The 14,033-nt window shown below is 59.5% G+C and overlaps 1 protein-coding gene and 1 long non-coding RNA gene across 2 annotated transcripts; one reads left to right on the top strand and one right to left on the bottom strand.

Annotated features, from left to right (window-relative positions):
- The first annotated feature begins 4 nt into the window (after positions 1–4).
- On the top strand, positions 5–3,611 carry LOC308061017. Its single transcript, XR_013927024.1, has 2 exons — positions 5–1,413; positions 3,212–3,611. It is a non-coding gene; the product is annotated as an uncharacterized lncRNA (long non-coding RNA).
- A 2,535-nt stretch (positions 3,612–6,146) lies between these two features.
- LOC308058429 (apoptosis-inducing factor 3-like) lies at positions 6,147–13,821 on the bottom strand. The gene is made up of 18 exons (XM_080374160.1): positions 12,983–13,821; positions 12,696–12,805; positions 12,501–12,610; positions 11,982–12,026; positions 11,819–11,900; positions 11,574–11,686; positions 11,062–11,148; positions 10,494–10,585; positions 10,143–10,273; positions 9,461–9,576; positions 8,914–8,985; positions 8,505–8,568; positions 7,970–8,046; positions 7,774–7,891; positions 7,526–7,624; positions 6,982–7,057; positions 6,427–6,531; positions 6,147–6,301 (listed from the first exon to the last, which is right to left on the bottom strand). Exons 1-18 carry the CDS (start codon positions 13,357–13,359, stop codon positions 6,259–6,261), a joined length of 1,917 nt encoding a protein of 638 aa, XP_080230286.1. The 5' UTR covers positions 13,360–13,821; the 3' UTR covers positions 6,147–6,258.
- Between the last annotated feature and the right edge of the window lie 212 nt (positions 13,822–14,033).

Raw genomic sequence — 14,033 nt, 5'->3', positions numbered from 1 at the left:
GAGTGCTGGGGGTAGCCGGCGCAGCGCCAACGGGGCCAGACCCCCCCCCGCCGCGCCCCGGGACCCGCCCGCCCGCCTTGCCGCGGGGCCCGGCGCCGTCTCCGCACGCCGCGGGGCCGGGAGGGAGCGGCCGCGCGCTGGCAAGCCCCGGTCCCCGCCAGCCGAGCGGGGTCCCGCAGGCGCCTCCCGGGCCGTGCCTGACCCCTCCTGCCCGGCGCGGGGCTGTCGATGCGGCGCAGCCCGCGGGGGAAGCTGCCTGGGCACCCTCCCGCGGCCAGATCCCGCGCGGCCCCTTTAAGGGCGCAGGGGGCTCCCGCTGGGCAGCGCCGCATGGCGCGGCGGCAGCCGGCGCGTGGGAGTCACATGGGTGGGACGTGGAAGTAGCCCATTGGCTGCCCGCCCCCTGCCGGCGGCAATCAGCTGTTACTGGGGCGAAGGGCAGGAAACGTCCTTAAAGGGGCGGCGCAGCCGCTGGAGGGGCGCCCCAGCCCCAACCGGCTCGACCCGCAGCAGCCAGCCGGGCCCGGGCCGGGAGCGCCGTGGCTCACCCGCAGGCGGGTCCCGCTTACCGGGCCGGGCCGCCCCCTGCCCTCGGTCCTCCCCCCCCAAACCCCCCGCCCCTGCGAGGGCGCGGCCCCTTTAAAGAAGTTGTCCAGTCATCGCGCGGCGCTGCCAAGTCATCGGGGTCAGCCGAGTTCCCGCGGCCCCGCCCCTCGCGTCCGCCGATTGGTGAGAGGGGCGAGCGCTCACTTCTGATTGGCCGCCGACTTCGAGCAACTTCTCGGAATCGGGGCTGTGTCACCGGCCCCGGCGCCGAGACGAGCGGGCGGCACCGCCCGAGGGCGGGAGGGGGCGGACCGGGCGGCCCCGCAATGGCGTCGCGCTTCGCCGGGTGGGTCTGGCCCTTTAAGAGCCACCCTGCCCCCCTCCGTCGCCTCCCTCACCCTCTTGAAAATGCCAACTCACAGCACGCGGGGCATGCCGGGAGCGCCGCGCCGCACTACACCTCCCGGCATGCCACGCGGCGGGGGGCGGGCCCAGCTGTTTCCTAGGCAACCGCCGGTTGGCCACGGGAGCGCCCAGCGCTGCCCCCTGGGGGTGGGCGGGGAAGGGCGCTGGCTTTGCTCTCTCATTGGTCGAGCGTCTGGCCGTACTGGGCCGCTATTGGCGGGAGCCAGCAGCGATCGCGGCGGAGGCGGGCGCAGCGGGGGCGGGGCGGGCGCCGCCCGTGCCGGGAGGTGATTGGCTGGGGGTGGGGCCGGTGGGTGGCTGCGTCATGACTCCGCCAGCTGATCCGAGACGGGAGCCGGCGCGCGCGGCGCGGGGGGAGGCGGCGGCATCGGGCCGGGCCGGGCCGGGCCGGGTCAGGCCGGGCCGCGCCGCAGCGGGGCTGCTCCGCTCCGCGCCGCGCAGGTGGGTCTGGCGGGGCCGCGCCGGGGCGGGCGCTAAGGGTAACCGAGCCTGGCGGCGGGGGGCTACCGGGGGTCGGGGAGGGCCCCTCCGCACCCCGTAGTCCCGCCGGGAAAGGTCACCTTTCCCGGGGGTGGAACGGCGGAGCGGGGGGCTCGGCTTGCCGCGGCTCTTCCCGGGGCTCCGCGGGCGCCGCCTGCACCGGGCGGCCTCGCCCCCGGTGGCGGCGGGGCGGGGTAGGGAGGGGGTTGGGGCCGAGACCGGGCGCGGTCCCCGCTCCGGGGGGTCCCGGTGGGGCGGGCGGGGCCGCGGGCGGGGCCGCCCCGCGACGGGCGGTGGCGCCCCGGGGGTGACCTTCACTCCGGGACCGGGCTGGGCAGACTTTGACCCGAAGCCGCTCCCCGCCGTGGGTACGAACCGGAGCATCCTGGGCAGCCGAGGGGGCGGGAGGGCGGCGGGGTGCCCCGGGGGGAGCAAAGGGCCCGGCTTTACGGTGGTGCGGCGGCGGGAGCCGCCTCTGTTAGCGGGGGAGGGCACCCGATGTTACCGAGAGGGGAGACATTGGAGCGGGGGGGTGACCCCGTTACCGTGAGGGGGGCACGCGATGGGCATACGGCGGGTTTTACAGCGGGCGAGCTCCCACCGGGACCCTTGTGGATGCCGGTGGGGTCTGTCTATGCCGGTGAGGGGGATGGTGGGGGCCTGTTACGGGCAGAGGGCCCCCCCCGCTTCAGCCCCCGGTGCCGGCAGGGCGTCCCCCCTCCCCCCGGTGCTGGCGGGGCCGGTGGCTCAGCGGCGGGTGCTGATTCACGGGCCGGCGGGGGTGGAGCAGGGCCGGGACCCGCTCTGTGGAATCCGGACCAGATGTACCCGGCACGCCAGGAATGCTCGGCATCCCCGGGCCCCGCCGCTGCGCCCCGGCCACCGGCCCCGCACCGGGAACCCCCGCCGGGACACCCACCGGGGCCTTCCCTCCGCCCGGGGCCACCGGGATCTCCAGTGCCTTTGGGGTGACGCTGGTGGGAGGATGCTCTGGGGTGGCCGGCCAGGGGGGGCGATTCCCAGGGCTGTCTGTCCCGCCCCCCCCCCCCCCCCCCCCGGCGGGGCTGGACGCCTGGGGAGATTTCCCAGAACTCGATCCCGGCAGCTGAAATGCTTGGCGGTGTGGAAAAGGGATATTTTTCTTTGGGTGGAGGGAAAAGCAGCAGGATCCCCCACCAACCCCAGGCTTGGCGGCGGCCTTCTCCGACAAAATGACACAGAAAACAGGCTGCGCTCCCCCAAATTCCTCTGGCGCTGGTGGCTTGGCAGCAGCCGCCTGACAAAGTGTCTTCCCCGGCAGGCGGCTGCTGGCCCCCGGCCAGGCGGGACCCTGCCAGCACGGATGCCCGAGGTGAGCAGCCGGGGAGTGCCTGAACCCCTACCTGCGGGAGCCTCCCTGCCGCCGGTCCCCACCGGAGCCGCTTGCCTTATCTTTTTTATTTTCCGGCTGAAACGGCCTTGATTTTCCATGCCCGGCGTTTTAGGGTTGGCTGGAGCTCGTGTACCACCTGCTTGGGGAGAGTGGGAAGAACTGAGGTCTGAGCTGCCTCTGGATCCCCTGGGGTGGGGGAGGGGAGGATTCAGGGGGTTCTCAGCCCCAAGAAGCTTCCGGGGCGGGGGGAATGACAAGGCGGTGGATCAGGACTTGGTGCTGAGGTGGGGGAGAGGAGCAGCTCTGCTGCTCGGGGTGGCTGCTGCGGGTGACGTCTCAGCTCAGCGCGGTTGGATCCTGGCTCTGATGTCTGTGTTCCCTTCCTAGGTGCTGCCCTGCCGCCCCGCTCCTGGCTAACCAGCACCAGTTCTTCAGTGGCAAGCTTTATGTTCTTCTCTAGTAGCTAAAGCTGCCAGTTGAAGAACTGTTGAATGTAGCCACTCTCTTCTCATCACCGCAATCTTGGATGTCAGAGCCGGACCTGTGCCCTGAGCAACCGGCAGGAGCCCGGACTGCAGCATCCTGTGGATTTGAGCCCGACCGGGATGAAGAAGTCTCCTCGCAGCCTCCGAACAGAGCCTTGGCTGGAGGATTGCCAGGCAGCCCTGCCAGCTGCGGGGCTGTCGAGCAGGGACCCCCCCCCCGCCCCTGCCAGTGGGGTGGCACTGAGCTGAGAGACAACTAGAGAAGAACAAAAGAGGCATTAAACTTTCTGTTTTGCTCAACAGTGCGGTTTTAGGAAGTTTGTTGCTCATGGGATGCCCGCACCTGCCTGGCATGAGGGTGGTGGGGGCTGTGGACCCCGCAGGATGCTGGAGGGGGGGGGCGTAGCGCTGGAGCTCAGTCCCTGGCTGATGCTGCATCAGGGTCTGTGGGTGGGGAGTTGGTTGTTCAGGTCAGCTTGCTTTGTCCTGAGCAAAAGAGGTAACCCGAGGCTGAGCGTCGCTCACAGGACTCACCTGCTGCTGAGCTCAGGAGCAGGATTGATCCTGCAACACAGCGGGCTGTGGAATGGAGCCGGAGGAGAGGGCCAGCTCCACACCCACGCTGCCCTGGTGTGGGTCAGGGCCGGGTGCGGTGGAACCAGGCTGCTGGGAGCGGGTGACTCAGGGCCGAGTCACGCATGGCCACAGACGCCCGTTCCAGCAACCACCATCCTGCAAGGCCAGGCAGCCCTATCTGCGGCCAGCTCTGGGGCAGCACCAGGATTCCAGATATATCTGGCAGTGCTGAAAAGGGCCCAGGTGAACCTTGCTGGGCTCCTCTGTGGGCCAGGCTCTGCCTTGCTGGTGGACAGAAGCAGAAGACTGCCCCAAAATGGAACTTAGAAGCTATTCTCCAGGGATTGAGACACCTCCCTGCCTTGCAGGGGGTGAGAGGGGAGCTGCATAGCTCTCCTACAGCTCAGTGCAGGGTGAAATATCTGTGTGGATGAAGCACGGGCTCCTAGGAGGCTCAGCACCCCTGGGACTGCAGGGACCGCTGCCCCCCAGGCTGCCTCCGTGGCTGGGAAGCAGAGGAGTGCCCGGGCACTGCTGTTCCGGCCCGGCCAGAAAGAGCAGGGCTGGTCCCAGCTCAGGGGTGGGCAGCGGGGAATGGCCCTGTGCTAAAATAAATCTAGACAGTGTCAGCTCAATGTACTTGTCCAGGCTCCAGCCACCCCAAGGCAGGGTTGCTACCAGATTTTGGCACCTGGTGATGCGTGGGAAATGGCCTGGCGTCTATTTAAGTGGTAGAAGTGGAGCAGATCTGTTATCCTGGGGTTCTTCCTTATATAAAGCTGCTCTGCTTGGTGTGTGCTTGCTGATAGCTGTGAGAAGCTGAGTTTCTTCAAGGGGCGTTCTCACCTGGAGGGAGGGGGGCTGCTGGACCCTCTCAGATCGCACTCTGAGCAGTAAGGACAGTGGCTGAGCACCTCCAGCCTCAGGCAAAGCTGGCCTCTTCCACCACAGCTGCCCTGCTGCAAGCCCATACAAAATAGCTGGCACCTGCTCAGTGCTCAAGGAGTCTTGGAGTGCACCGAGGGGGCAAAAAGTCACGGGCTGGTGTGTGCAGGATGCTCGTGGGCAAGAAGGAGCAGCTCCCGGGCTGTGCCCCACCTCCCATGCAGCGCTGTGGATGCTCATACGGAGGGGAGCTGCATGCTCCGGCCACCAGCATCTCCACCCTTGCGTGCCTTGGTGTACAGATAACGCTTAGATTGGCTGCTTCCTCCCATCATTGTGAAGGACTGACCTGCACTGCTGAACACCAGCTCTTTCCCCGGTAGGATGTGGCTGTTTCAGGGGAGAGTGTTGCCATGAACAGCAGCACCACTAATTCCTGGGGTCAGGAAACGTGAAACGCTGTATTTCAGGTCAAATTCATACGTGAGAAGGTGCAGGAGTGCAAGTCTGTTTGTTTTAACGCAGACCCAGGATTGCAGTATCTCACCTGCTGAGCAAAGAGGCTCGGGCTCTGGCTAGCCCACATTTCATTTAAAAGCAGAGGGGGTTTAGGCTGACAAAGTGTCCCTGCGGGAACTTGCCTGGCTCTTGGGGCTTATCCTTCCTCCTGCAAAGCCCCATGTGATCAGTGAGTAAGTGCAGTGTTTCCTGCAGAAAGCACAGCGTTTCTCGCTCTTGCCTTGCAAAAAGCTAGTAACTCTTTCCTCTAGCATCGAGGTTGCGTTTCCTGCAGCGTCTGGCCACCTCCTCGAAGCATCCAGCGTGCAGGGACATGGCGGGAGAGAGAATGCCAACTGGGGCTGGGATTTCTCTGCTGGAGGCTGGCTGCTGTTGGGGGGTGGGAAGCGCTTGCTGCAGCAGCTAATGCAATATTGAAGGCGGCTGTAGCAATGCCAGCAGGTGCTGCTGGCTCCGAGGTCAGATGGCAGCCCTCTGTCCTTAGGGGTAGGGTATTTGGTGTGAGTTCTGGCACACAGGCTATCTGGTTCCCAGCTGGGAGAGCGGTTTGCCTCAGTCACAGCTCCCCTCGCTGGGAAAATGTGCTTTTACAAAGTAGAAGGTCAGCGTGACCGGTGTGCTGAATGAAAGCTCCCTGCCTACAGCCAGCACAAGGAGCAGGAGGGGCTGGGTGGATCTGTGGACGTGTGGCTGCTTCTGCCTGCTCAGGCCTTCAGCCAAGCTCCAGGATGCGGGCATCCTCCTCTTATCCAGCACAGCAGATCACTGTCCTGAAGAGAGGGGGAAAGCGCTGCGTCGCTTCGCCCCAGCATGCAAGCGAGCAGCCAAGGGCTGTCTGCACACACAAAACGCAGGTGCCGGGTTCAGCTTTGCTCGTGATTTTTATTTCTCTTGTGCCAGGACGGGAGGATGTGGAGCTGTTAATGCTTGGTTGACTCTGTGCCACTCGCAGCAGGGCATGTACCAAACTTAGGTTGCTGCCAGCAAGGGTATGTTGCCGATGTCGCAGGCCCTGCAAAACAAGAGGCATGTTGGGGATTTGCAGTAACTCATCTCGGCTTCTTGTCTCAGTGGACTCTGCTGGCATGGGGGAGGCAGCACAGAGGCACCCACCAGCTCCGTCAGGGTGTCACTTACTCTGCTTCTTCTTTAGAGATTTGTTTCCCCGAGTATAAGACTTCTGCAATCAGAGACACCATGGGGTCACAGTTCAGGCTGGCAGCTGCAGTCACGAAGCCGTCCCTGAAAGGGAAAGCGGAAGAATGTGGATCTCTTCAGTGTACATAACTCGGCACGGCTGCATCCCCGTGGCACCCTGGCTGGAGGCCAGTTTTTTGGAGGGCTCAGGGCGGGGTGGCTGGTACTGCAGGGTGCACGGGGACTTGCGGCAGATCGCCTGGCACTGCTGGGAGCTGGGCAGGGAGCCTGGGAGCAGCAGGGCAGAGGGAGAGAAGATGTGTCCCAGGCTCCCTGCCCAGCTGGTGTCTTCATCAAAGCTCGTCCTCTTCTTCTTCCCTGCCCTGCTTTGGTTTTTCTCTGAAACCATCTCCCTGCTGGTTCAACGACCAGCAGTTGCCTGCGGTGTGCAGCTGTGGGAGGTGATGTGGAGCCTCTGCAGGAGCTCTGCGGGCCGTAAGGCAGAGAACCGTGCCCTGCCGTGTCAGGGCACAGACTGGCCATGGATTCACTCACCTGATGTAAAAGATCAGGAACTTCTCTCGCTCCAGGCTGCCTTTCACAACAGTGTCTGTGTACCCTTTCCCGCAGCCTGTGAGAGAAAGCATGGCAACCTGCTCGGGGAGCCCTGGTACAGCGGCTGCCACGCATCCCCTGCAGTGCCATCAGAGGTAGGGACAGAGGGGACAGCGACTGGCTGGGGCAGGGGTCTGGGCTAGGGCTGGAGCAGGCATGAAAGCCCTGGACAAGCAGAACTGCCCCAGCGGTACAAGCCTCTGTCACGACCCCAAGCCTCTCCTTGGCTTGGAGAGGGAAATTCTTCCTCCTTCGTGTCCTCTAAGCCACTGGAGATCAGCAAAGAACAAGAGCTCTGGGTAACCTTCAGGCCCAGAGTGCAGAAACAGGGTACACAAACTTTCCACAGCAGCCAGTCCAAAACCTGAGCTGCTTCGGGTAAACTCTGCAATCGCTGTGTTTTTACCAGCCCCAGCCCCAGTGGTGGGTGAGCAGACAGGCTAGGAAACAGTTTGGCTGTTCCCATCCCTCTGCCCCCTCCTACCTGCGTAGTGGATGCTTTTCCCAAATATCGTGGTCCAGAAGAAGGGAACAGTGTGCAACAACTTCTCTTTCCTCAGCATGTTTAAGGCAGCAAAGTGACCTGTGATGAACCAGCAGAGGAAATATTTATCTTGTAGATCCTCGAGGAAGTGCTCCCTGCCTCTCATTATCCCGCTGTCCCTTCTGCCCCATTCCCTCCATGCCCATCTCCGAGGGGAGATGGCAAGCGAGGCAGCTGTGCTGTCTCACCGTGGGCCTCGGCCACCTGTTGGTGATGGATGCTGGACCAGTTCCCATCGAGCAGCGCTACAGGAAAGGAGACCACATCCCCCGCAGCGAAGACATTTGGGATGTTGGTTTGCATACGCTAATGGACAAAATGCAATTAGTGCAATGATGAGGGAGGGGATCTAGTGTGGACCAGGGCTACTCTGCTGGCACTTACCAGATCCACCAGGATGGCACCACTGTCATCTCTGGCGATGGAGGTGTCTTTCAGAAATGCTGAGCTGGGGGACACCCCTGTGGGGAGAGGAGCAAGGGGAAATGCAGCAAAGCTCTGCAGAGGCAGGGAGGAAACTTGGCCTTACAGCAAGCACGTGCCTGTGGTGCCTGTTCAGCCTGCTTGGAGCAGAGTAGCTTGCAGCAGTGACCGGTGCTTGGGCTGAGATAATCCAGGGGTAATAAAACCAGGGTCCAGAACAAGGCACGCTCTGATAACGCGGCAGTGACCTATGGAGCGCAGCAAGCGTGCCAAAGTCGTAGTGAGAACGTAAGTAGCTCCTTTTCTCTTGCCAAGTGTTTGCTCATGGGCTGCTAACTTTCTCCAGGTGTTTGGGGCCAAAAAGAAGGGCTGGATGATAGAGTGGGAATGAGACTGCAGGGAACGATGTCCTGGGAATGAACTGTGATGCTTTGGGCTTGCTGGCTGTTCTCCCTCTTCCCAGAGCTGCCTCCCTCTCCCAGCTGGGGTCTCTTACCTATTCCCACCACTACCACATCTGCAGGTAGTTTCTCTCCACTGGCAAGAACAGCCTCTGTGACCTAGGAAGGAAGCAGGAATCATTAAGAAATGGTTAAAAACTCTGTCCTAATTCCTGCAGCATCCCTGCTGCCTCATTCTTTGCTGTCTTTTTTTCTTCCCTGGGTTCAGATCACCTTGTCCAACTAATGTGTGCTGCCAGGAATGTAAGAGAAAATCAGTGTTGTCCCTGAGATATGAACATGTACTGATGCCCTTTGAGCCCACAGCTGTGTTCAATGAAAAGAAATGTGAGAGTCTAGACATGGGAGAGGACAGCTTAGATGTAGGCACTGTGTTATACCTCTGTTTGGGGTTTTTTTTTCCCAAAAAATTAGCAGTTCAGGGATCACAATGGTGTGACTGACCTTTCCATCCTTTCCTTTCAGCTCACAGAGTTCTGTTTTCATGTGAAACTTCACCCCTTTATTTTGAAGCATCTGAAAAAGACTAGTCTGAGTATTCAGGAGGAAATTCCAGGCTGTACTGCTGTAAAAACAGGCATATCCCACCAAAACCCAGGCAGGCAGCTTAGCTGCTGCTCCAGGCTGCAGAGAGGTTTCATTTATGTCCCTGGCTGGTGCAGGGTGCCTGGAAGCCTGGCTTCACTGCTGCCCTGGTCAGGACTGGAGCATGAGGTGGGTATAGGATGGAGCAGGGCGTGGGGGTGAAGCTGAGGACGAAGCAGGGTTTGGGGGTTTAAACTGAGCCGGGGACATGATGTGCACGTGAGGGAGGTTGGGACCAGCCATGTGTGCAGAGCTCCTTCAGTGAGCTGTATGTGAGAAAGGTGGCTGGGCACACAGCGTTATGACTCAGCACAGGAGCTCCATTTCCTGGACTTGTTGAGGATCACAGGGCTGCTTGGATAGCATGCGTTCTCCATCCTAGAAATTAGCACTGGATTTTCCTAACCTTCATGACGACACCTCCAACCTGGCGACCCAGCGTGTTCTGGAAAGGGAACTCCTTTTTTTCCACCACTGAGATGGCACCAGCCTTGTCTGAGAGGAAGGCAGCTATCTCCATTCCTGCAAGGGAAAGGCATGCCCAAAGTAAGTCTGCTGCAAGCATGAACCTGCATTCTCCTCCTTGGAAAACTTTTCTCCTTCCAGGTGAGGAGAACAAATCTGATGTATTGCCAATGTTTAACTGCTCATCTATGCATTTCTGGGCTGAGGTATTTAGCTCTCCCAACTCTTTGTTCTCATGTACTGTGGCCCTAGAAATTAGGAAATGCAGAGAAAGCTCCTGGCTGTGTACAAAATAGTTCCCTTTCTGTGCCTTACCCCCTCACTTTCCCAATGCTTCTGGGGAATCCAGCTCCTCTAAAGGACAATGACCTTTTCATAAGGCACGTTTCCCTCTGTCCACATCCAAGAACCATTTATAGCTCTCAAAGTTTCTGGCTATCAGAGGGAAGACTTAATGTGTACTGTATAACGCATACCCCCACCAGCTAAAGGGCTCCAGGGAGGAGCCCAGCCAGGTAGTGAATGGACATCCCTTCCCCGAGGCCTCTAGTTAATCTGCACACACAGCAGAAGGGGGTTTCAAGGCTATCACTGATGACTTGATACCCACTGCAGCCTGGTACCTATGAATGAAGCTCCTATGATCACTAGATTCTTCCCAGTCGCCAGCTCTAAGATCTTGCTAGAGTCTTCTGGAGTCTGGAGATTGCATACGTTCTGCAGGTCTGCACCAGGGACTTTGAGGAAGCCGGAGCTGAAAGAGAGAGAATCCAGATATGTCTCATGATCAAAAATGAAACAGAAAGAAAGAGGGGGTAGCACAAACCCATGCAATCTCTTGGCTGTGTCATCCCATCCTGTCCTTTCATCTTTGACCGCCTCCCTCTCACATGCCTCTAGAACTCCACACCCCAGCGCTGACCCATCTTGTCCTGTCTAATACTTTGTGCGTGGCAAATGCTTTGTGCACTCACTGGCTGCCGGTTGCAATGAGCAGCTGATTGTACTTCTGAGAGGACCCATCCATGAAATAGACTTTCTGCTTCTGGAAATCCACTGACACTGCCTGCAGGAGAAAGGAGGCAAAGATCAGACAGGTACCTCTGGTCCACTGGTGTCCTGCCACATCAATCCGTTCTGCTCGCCTGCGACTGCCTGCTCTATTTCTGGGGACTCGGGTGAGATGAGGGATGCTGGGTCCTCTCTCTCACTTCCCACAGGTCTTGGGCTTTAGGAGCACTAAGTATGACAGCACCAAATCTAGGTTCCTCTAAAGGGTGTGCAGAAGGCTAGTTTCAAGGGTCACCCTCTTTGCATGTGGTGGGCACATCTGCCCGTGGGTAGCACAGATGAGTGTTACACCCCAGGCACGCACACTATCCCTAGCACTGGCCTTGGAACGCTGTCCCAGAGGGTAATGTGTGTACTTAGGCAGAGCCCTAATTTCTATAAATGTAGCACTGTGCCTGCAGGCGTGGGCATCCCCTCCCCACGGCAGAGACAGGAGCGCCCGTGGAGGACTGGGTGCAGCTGCTCTCGTACCTCTTTCTCTGTCCAGAACTCTATGCTGTGAGCATCGAGGAATTCAGGTTCCCTCAGGTAAATGTCCTCAGCTTTCAAGTTCATTTCCTGGAAACAAAGCAGAAATATGAAACAAACCACTTATTCCAGATAGCAATACTCTAGCAGTGTTTACTGGGAAGTAATTTTGCCTAAGAGGTGAGTTTTGCATGAGTAAATCACAGCTCCCCACACTGCCTGATCACCATCATCTTCTTGTCCCCCTCAGAAAAGCCCATCAACTCAAACTCTGGTGGGAAGAACTCAGTGAAAAAACACTAGCTTATGATGGACTCTGATCAAAGACTTTCTGGGAGGAGGAAGAAGTGAGATGTTAGCTGGAAATATTACCCCCTTTCCTTGTGAGTGCCTCAGCACCCCTTCTGCTTTGCCAGAATGTCTCACTCAATTGCTCAGTCTGGTCCTGAGTGTGGGCCATGTCCCTAATTCACACATGGTACCCAGGCACGGTCCTGCCCTTCTCGCGTACGAACCTTGCTCAGTTTGGACTTGTCATATGGAACATGTTTCTCTTTAGTTGCCATGATGATCCTGCCGGTAAAGCCCTCTTGACGAAGTGTCTCTGCACACACCAAGGCAGCCACACCTACAAGAGATGCTCGTCTCAGCCCTCTTACACATCGCTATGGAGTAGGAGGAAGAAGTCAGGTCCTCCCTGGAGAAGCGTGGCAGCTCACAGCATATGTGGGCAGGGCACAGTACAGGCCACTTCACTGACCTCCCCCCAGCAGCAGCATCGTGTCCCGGTTGTAGGGGCATCGCTTGCTTGTGTCCTTCACCCTCCGGCTGTTTTCAAGATCCTAGAAGAAAATGAGAAATGCTGAAATCAAACCCAGCCCAAGGTGCTGCTTGTGCTTGGTGACAGCAGGTAAGGTCAGTACCTTCTTTTTTGCTGTAACAAACACCCTGCCGTCTTCCACTGTTACCTGAAGGGGTGAAAGGAGAGTGCATTTAAGTGCTACATTCATAAGGCTGTGGTAGGAGCTTTCCTGGGAGGTTCTAGCCCAGTGGGCCATCTGTCTCGAACACACTGAGAGTGACTCCTAGGGTTCTCGGATGTCAAATGATGCTGAGGAGCTCATGGGCTGTTCTCCTCATCCCAAGAGCACTCAGGAAGAGGTGTAAATCCTTTTTTTCTTTCCAAAGGATCTGTGCTGGCTGTGAGGGGGATACCAGGATGTGTGGCATCACCTTTGATTGAAAGGAGCTTTAGGACAGGGAGTTGGATGATCCCAAGAAATCATCCCATCTGTAGCTCTGCGCGACCTGGACCCGGGAGCTGTGGCCAGACCAGGGTGCTTCCAGCTGGTGTCAGGGGCACAGAGCTGGTGAGAGTGAATGAATGTGAGTGGAATGGAGGATGTGGCCCAAGCTGGGAGGAGGAAGAGACAAGAAGTCACCTTGAAGCAGGGAAGACAGTCCAGCGAAGGGTATTCCTCAATGTCTCCAGTTCGGATATTAAAGCAGGAGCCATGCCAAGGGCAGCGCAGCCTCTCCCCTCTCAAGACTCCTGCAGTAGAAAAGCCCCCCAGAACTGAGCAGAGAGGACTGACGCCCTGCCATGGCTTCTCCCCCCTGCCCGGTGCCGGCGTTACCTTTGGTGAGTGGGGCGTTGTAGTGGGGGCACTTACTGCCCAGGGCGCTGAACTCCATCTTGTTCCTCACCAGCAGCACCGGGTAGCCAGCCACCATCACCTCCCGGAGCCTGCGGGAGCAGCGGGGAGGTGGGCGCCCTGGGGGGCGGGGGGCGGCCCCTCGCAGCCACTGCGTTGCTCCCTCAGCCCACAACATGGCGGCCGCCAACATGGTGCCTGCCACCATGGCGATGCCAGCGCTGCTGCCTGCAGGCCTCATGGCAGCAGGCCAGGCCCCGGGTACTCACTCTCCATCCCCAACGTCGGCCTCCTGGCAGACCTCGGCAGTGACGGTGTCATCACCATCCACGGCCGCGGGCGAGCAGAGGGAAGGGTTGGCCGCCATGGGTGCCGTCACCTGTAGCTGCTGCCTTTTGCCCCTTGGCAGACGGTCCTCCCCCGTGCTGTGCTGCAAAATCCCACCCCAAAATGCTGGGACACCATCACCCTGGCTGGGAGCAGGCAGGCAGGATGCTCCCAACTCCTCGTACAGCAGGAAAAAACCCTCAGATGGTGGAAAACACGTTTCCCCCCTTTTTAAATCTGTGTCCAAGCCTACAACCCGTGCCCCTGCCCTTTTCTCGTCCGCCCTAACGCTCTTCTTGTTTTCAGCCCTGTGTGCCATTAAACTCGATGGCAGTGCAGGGTGAGTGAGCAAATATGATTAAAAACGGCTGTAAATAACTATGGTTATTTGTGGTGAGGTGCCGCCACCGTATCCCGTGGCTGCGTCAAGTCGGGGTCCAAAGAGCCACTTCAGCCTCTCCGAGAACTAATGTTATTCATCTTAATTATAACAAAAGCCATAATCCCCATCCCCAATGCCTCCTTGGGCTAGAAAGAGCCAGACGCCTGGGTCCTTAGCACTGCCCCTGCCTCAGCAATCAGCTGAGAGGCTGGTTAGGAATCTCCCTCTCTGTTTGGGGGAAAAAAAGCAAGAAACAGACCAGAGGAGGGCTGCTGGGGGCAGGTTTCAGGGCAGGATGCCCACTGGCTCCCGCAAACCGCTGCTGTGCCGCTGCCCTGCTCCCGGGTCCCTTGGGAGAAGCATCGGCAGGTACTCACCCAGCACTGCAGGGGGGCTCAGGCACCTGCCCCCGCCTCAGAAAGCCACCGTCTGAGAGTTTCTCCTCCGCGGAGGTGACACCCTCTTATTGCAGCTCCCTGCCACCAGCCCACGGCTGGGTGATGCTCTCCCCGAGTTGCACAATGTCCCCATCGTCAGGAGACGCATCTCCTGGAAGCAGCTGCCTGCCAGCTGGTCTTATCTGATTTCTGCAACTGGTCTGCACCTAATTA

Source organism: Falco punctatus (genome assembly GCF_963210335.1).
Source record: "Falco punctatus genome assembly, chromosome: 1".
Lineage (NCBI taxonomy): Eukaryota > Metazoa > Chordata > Aves > Falconiformes > Falconidae > Falco > Falco punctatus.
This window is presented reverse-complemented; position numbering and strand designations above follow the sequence as displayed.